The sequence below is a fragment of the Poromitra crassiceps genome, assembly GCF_964638095.1.
Source record: "Poromitra crassiceps genome assembly, chromosome: 4".
Taxonomy (NCBI): Eukaryota; Metazoa; Chordata; class Actinopteri; order Beryciformes; family Melamphaidae; genus Poromitra; species Poromitra crassiceps.
In genome coordinates this window covers 5,328,575-5,334,920 of record NC_139626.1, presented here as the reverse complement: position 1 = coordinate 5,334,920, position 6,346 = coordinate 5,328,575, and the positions used below count along the sequence as shown (strand labels likewise).

General features: G+C 44.9%; 1 protein-coding gene across 1 annotated transcript in view; it reads right to left on the bottom strand.

Moving 5' to 3' along the window:
- Positions 1-2,662: 2,662 nt before the first annotated feature.
- The window catches only part of LOC310775000 (uncharacterized protein), a gene marked incomplete at both ends in the record, with an annotated part of 44,451 nt that continues 40,767 nt past the window's right edge, over positions 2,663-6,346 (bottom strand). The window contains one exon of the mRNA XM_083635078.1: positions 2,663-3,136. Coding sequence (XP_083491204.1) covers positions 2,663-3,136 — 474 coding nt within the window. The remainder of the gene's footprint in view (positions 3,137-6,346) is intronic.

The following is a 6,346-nucleotide window of genomic DNA, read 5'->3' as shown; positions in this document are numbered from 1 at the left end:
CAGACAGACTTGTCTTGTTGCAGACAGACTTGTCTTGTTGCAGACAGACTTGTCTTGTTGCAGACAGACTTGTCTTGTTGCAGACAGACTTGTCTTGTTGCCGACAGACTTGTCTTGTTGCAGACAGACTTGTCTTGTTGCAGACAGACTTGTCTTGTTGCAGACAGACTTGCCTTGTTGCAGACAGACTTGTCTTGTTGCAGACAGACTTGTCTTGTTGCAGACAGACTTGTCTTGTTGCAGACAGACTTGCCTTGTTGCAGACAGACTTGTCTTGTTGCAGACAGACTTGTCTTGTTGCAGACAGACTTGCCTTGTTGCAGACAGACTTGTCTTGTTGCAGACAGACTTGTCTTGTTGCAGACAGACTTGTCTTGTTGCAGACAGACTTGTCTTGTTGCAGACAGACTTGTCTTGTTGCAGACAGCCCAGGGCTCCATATTGGTGAGTTACAATGTTTTTAGGTTGTATAATAAAGTGCAAGTTCATGCAAGGAAAATACGTGCCGTGTGTCTAATATCACGATCCCCCGAACGCTTCTTTCAACAATCATGTCATCGCTGTACAGTGAAAACCATGTATTCTTTTCAGAAGCTCAGAAAAACAGCCTTGTTCTCAACTTGACCACACCATGCATTTTAGAGTTTCATCAATGTGGTTTTGAAAGAGTTTCGCCAGATAAAGGCTGGTAGAATCTTCTCAGTCCAGAGAGGAGCAAGTCAACTTACAATTTTAAGTATAACTAAACCCTAAAATCACTTTTCAGCTGAAGACCAATGTATATGGGAGTTGAGTACCGTAGTATTGTTGATAGTTTCAGGTCAAAATATTGACATAGTGCAAAAATACTTGAATAGTACATACTTTATTATTTTGATGCATAGAGACTGCCCTCTATTGGGTGAAACCCACTTTTAAAATTAACGGCTGATCTTGGTCAAGGCGACATCCTAGTTAGTCCTAGCTAGTCCCTAGTTAGTTAGGGGTAAGTGCAAATGAGACTGGGAGGTTTTGTAATGTGAAATGTAAGACGGTGACTTTAGACACGAGGTGACTTTAGACTACCGGTAGGTGACTTTAGACACGAGGTGACATTAGACACGAGGTGCACATCGAAACAAATGCAACAATGCAAAATAAACCCAAAACATGAGTGAGAGAGTTTGGAGGCTTTCTGTGTCTGTGGCAGAATACTCTAGCCTGGTTCAAACATCTGGATCCATGAAGTCACACAATGTGAGTTCACGTGACCGGATGCTTTACCAGGCTAATACTCAAAAGCAAAGAGCAAAAAGAAAAAGTCTCATTTCCTGACTTTGGAGCAGCGGGGTTTGAGCCAGTCAGGTGGAAAATAGACAGATATATAGAGAAAGAAGGTTCCAGCATTCAGAGTGTGTGTGTGTGTGAGGGGGGTCTGATATACAACACTGACTACGTGTACACGCACTTGTTTAGTGAATTTGTGGATTATTCATTTAGTCAGACTATTCTCTTTTTCAGAATACTGGAACATTGTGTGCATGTAAACGTAGTCACGGTCTTTCGGCGGCTCCCGGGCGGGGAAGGCTCCCGGGCGGGGAAGGCTCCCGGGCGAGGAAGGCTCCCGGGCGGGGAAGGCTCCCGGGCGGGGAAGGCTCCCGGGCGAGGAAGGCTCCCGGGCGAGGAAGGCTCCCGGGCGGGGAAGGCTCGGTGTCCTTTTGAGTGGGAACGACTCGGGGGAAGAGGAGGAAAAGGAGGAGTTAGAGAGCAGAAGTCGGCTGGCTCTCTCAAGTGCAAGAACAGAGAAGCCGTCAGTCAGTAAATGGCACCTTTCCACTGCACTAACCCTAATATAACCCTCTACCAGCTTTTGTTAGTTCCACTTGGTTTTCCACTTCCGATAGAAGCCCATCAATGTGCCCACTGTGAGGTTATGGTCAATGCCCCAGTCAGCAACAATGGAGGATCATTATGGAAGATTCTCAGGAGATATGTTACCAGGTAGCAGGTAATATGGTACCAGATAGCAGGTCATATGGTACCAGGTAGCAGGTCATATGGTACCAGGTAGCAGGTCATATGGTACCAGGTAGCAGGTCATATGGTACCAGGTAGCAGGTCATATGGTAGCAGGTCATATGGTACCAGGTAGCAGGTCATATGGTACCAGGTAGCAGGTAATATGGTACCAGGTAGCAGGTCATATGGTACCAGGTAGCAGGTAATATGGTACCAGGTAGCAGGTCATATGGTACCAGGTAGCAGGTAATATGGTAGCTGGTAGCAGGTAATATGGTAGCTGGTAGCAGGTAATATGGTAGCTGGTTCTTGCCCAAAGGAAATCCAAAAAAGGTGAGTTGAGTCCCACAGTAGCATGTGGTGGAAAGGAGCCAAGGAGCCAAAAGTCAGTCAGTCCTGCTAGATATGCCATGTAATTGGAGGGTTGGAAAATACAGGAAGTACAAGTCTAGTTTTCCACCAATAGCCACAGTTTGGAGGCGGAGTTTAACTGCAAACTATCGCTGCATAGAGGAAATGTGGAAAACAACTTATCTCGCTGTATTTGCTGTCAACGAGGACAGCTTCACTGAAACTACTCGCTGTTAGGAAGGTGGTGTGAGACAGATAGAGAGACAGACAGGTCAGTGGAAGGTGGTGTGAGACAGGTAGAGAGGCAGACAGGTCAGTGGCTCTTTGGCTTGGGGAGGCGAGAGGAGGACCCGCAGCCGAGGGGCAAAGCCTTGACTTTCTCTGCTTCGCGTTGTGCCACAGGCTGCCTCAGCGCCCTGGAGGTGTGAGGGGGGCCAGTGGGGCCGGGCAAGCCCAGGGAGAGAGCAGCGACCTGGGGGAGAGTCGGGCCGGGGGTGAGGGTGGACTTGGACCCGGGGAACCTCGGAGGGCGCAGTCTGGAGGGCTGGGGGAGCTGGAGAGATCGGCCCACTCGCCGCTCCTTCATCTCTCCTCCTCTCTTCTCTTCGTCCGTCCCTCCCTCGGTCTTGGGGAGGCGTGGTTGTGGCTGGGCGGCTGTGCTGGGACCATCTGGGAGTGTACTGGTTGAAGTGGTGGGGACACTGGGTTGGTTAGAACAGGGATTAGCTGGAGACAGAGCTGTCAGTGGCTCCTGGTGTCCCTGGCTGGAGGGGTGTAGTATCTGAGGCTGGAGATGGAGATACAGAGAGAAAACATAGATTCTCGAGAGCAGCACCCCGACTTTGGAACTCCCTCGCCCAGCCTGTCAGAGACTCACCTCACTCTCCACTTTCTCACCCTGGCTAATCATCTGTCTTTGTCTCTAATCTAGACCTGCCTCTGTCTCTGCCTTTGTCTCTAATCTAGACCTGCCTCTGTCTTTGTCTCTAATCTAGACCTGCCTCTGTCTCTAATCTAGACCTGCCTGTCTTTGTCTCTAATCTAGACCTGCCTCTGTCTGTCTCTAATCTAGACCTGCCTCCGTCTCTGCCTTTGTCTCTAATCTAGACGTGCCTCTGTCTCTAATCTAGACCTGCCTCTGTCTTTGTCTCTAATCTAGACCTGCCTCTGTCTGTCTCTAATCTAGACCTGCCCCCGTCTCTGTCTCTGTCTCTAATCTAGACCTGCCTCTGTCTCTGCCTTTGTCTCTAATCTAGACCTGCCTCTGTCTCTGCCTTTGTCTCTAATCTAGACCTACCTCTGTCTCTGCCTTTGTCTCTAATCTAGACCTGCCTCTGTCTCTGCCTTTGTCTCTAATCTAGACCTGCCTCTGTCTCTGCCTTTGTCTCTAATCTAGACCTGCCTCTGTCTTTGTCTCTAATCTAGACCTACCTCTGTCTCTGTCTTTGTCTCTAATCTAGACCTACCTCTGTCTCTGTCTTTGTCTCTAATCTAGACCTGCCTCTGTCTCTGCCTTTGTCTCTAATCTAGACCTGCCTCTGGCCCAATACTAAAGACCAACATGTCTGTGAAATTGCTTCAGACGGACTTGGAGGATATAAAAGAGTCAATAAACATGATGACGATTGACATGGCGACTCTGACCAAACAGCATTCCATCATCACTGAACTGCAGGGCCAAATCAAGGAGCTCAAAGGACAGAACTTGGAACATGAGAAAAAAGTCGTCTACCTGGAAAACAGAGTGTTTGATCTTGAGAAATACTCAAGGATGAACAATATTATTATTTCTGGACTTGTAATCAGACCACGGAATTACGTTGACGCTTGGAAAAGCGCCAGACTGGAGAACGGGACTGAACACGAGGAAACGAGGACATGAGGAGCAGGTAACTGCATTCCTTCATGGCAAAAACATCCATATTGACAATGCAAATATTATCTATATAATATAATATAATAAAATAATATCTACTCAGGCAGGGGAGGAACCTGAAAGGTTCCAATACCTGGACCGTCAGCTGCAAAGTTTTCATAAAAGCAAACGGAGCATCAGAGAACACCAGAGGGCTATGTATCAAGAGCTTAGACCAACTGGAGATGTATGATCAATAATAGAAGTCTGCATTGTGTACATCATGGGGTATGTTGAAACTATATATTATATTAATATATATTATATTATACTATATTATGTTGTACTACAATATTATATGTATTGTGTTATGTATCACTACTAGTGATATTATATTATTATATATTGTTACTATTGATGTTGTATATATATATTATTATATAGTATGTGTATTGATGTTGAATATTATACCCAGACGCACTCATTCACAGTGTTTACCTTGGCTAATGATGGTGATGATTATAGTAATAATAATAATATTATTATTATACTATAAATGGTTAAAATAGACAACTTGCCTAAAGGTTTAGTCCTTGCCCACATTAATATATGCAGTCTTATATTAATTAATATAGATAAATACTAGACCATAGACTTGTCTTCATAGGATTTCTATAACCATTTAATATAGATAAATACTAGACCATAGACTCGTCTTCATAGGATTTCTATAACCATTTACTATAGATGAAGAATGAGTCAAAATATCTGGGAAAGTATTCTGCTCTACATTTGGAGCATGATTCTATTCTCATCTAGCTTGTGGGCAAATAGTGAAAGTCGGTGTGATGTTGGGGTTTGTAGAGTTTACTATCCACTGTGCAAATTCACACTCTCTCACACACACGCGCGTGCGCTCACACACACACACACACACACGCACACACACACAAACACACAAATGTCGTACCCCATTGACCTTTTTCAAAGCAGCCATTTTGTGTCTAAAAGGCAGTAAGTAAGACAGGTGCAAGCAAAAAATGAATGCGGGTTTCCAACTTTCCATTTATGTGTTCCAGTGCTGGGGCCCTCGTTAATGTTTTGGTTTCACTTGTGTTACTTCTTGCCTTTGAGACACAATATGGCTCAGGTGAAAAAGACCAATGAGTGATGCAGGCAGTCCTTGGGCCAAACAGTAACAAGATGCATCGTCTCTCCATGTTTCATCAGTGTTGGACAAGCACTGTAATTACTGTATTGTTTTACTGTAATTACTGTATGTCCTTGAACAGTGACCAGTAGTCAATTAAACACCAGGTCTCTGACAATGGTCGGGGGCGTGGTCGACAACCAAATTACCGTAATTATTATGAACAAAAAAACGCTTACCTAAAGAACCCCAACAGAAGCAGATCAGGTACTAAAATATGAGCAAATCTACAAACTCAAACAGAGGGAATTAGAAATGCTCTAAAAATCTCTCATATAAGCTGCTTCCAATAAAAAGGCCTGGTACCCTCTGCAATTGAGCTAAAAAAAAAAGGGCCAGTATTAGAGGAAATAAGGGAGTAAGAATAGCTGGATTTACACGTCAATATATACGAAACAGTTTTATTTGTATCACATTTTCTTATTGCTTAGCAATAAAATAAAATAAATCAGGCCAATAAGTGTAGTTTTTTTTTACATGATGAAACAGTGTGAAGATGCATCGACCCTCCACATCTCATCCAAATCAGACCGGTGGCTTCTGACATAACTGACAGATATCAACTGACAGATATGATGTTTGATGGAGAGAGCAGGAGAGAGGAAGAGAAAAGGTGTACTGTACCACGCTGAGTCACTGAAGTAATGCACTAGCTTCTCCACTCCTTTACCAGGGCCAACACAGAGAGAGGAGAGCGAGGAGGGTTAGAGTACAGGGCAAGACACACACACACACACACACACACACACACACACACACACACACACACACACACACACAGACACACACACACACACACACACACAGACACACACAGACACACACACAGACAGACACACACACAGACAGACACACAGACACACATACAGACACACACACACACACACACAGACACACACACACAGACACACACACACACACACACACACACA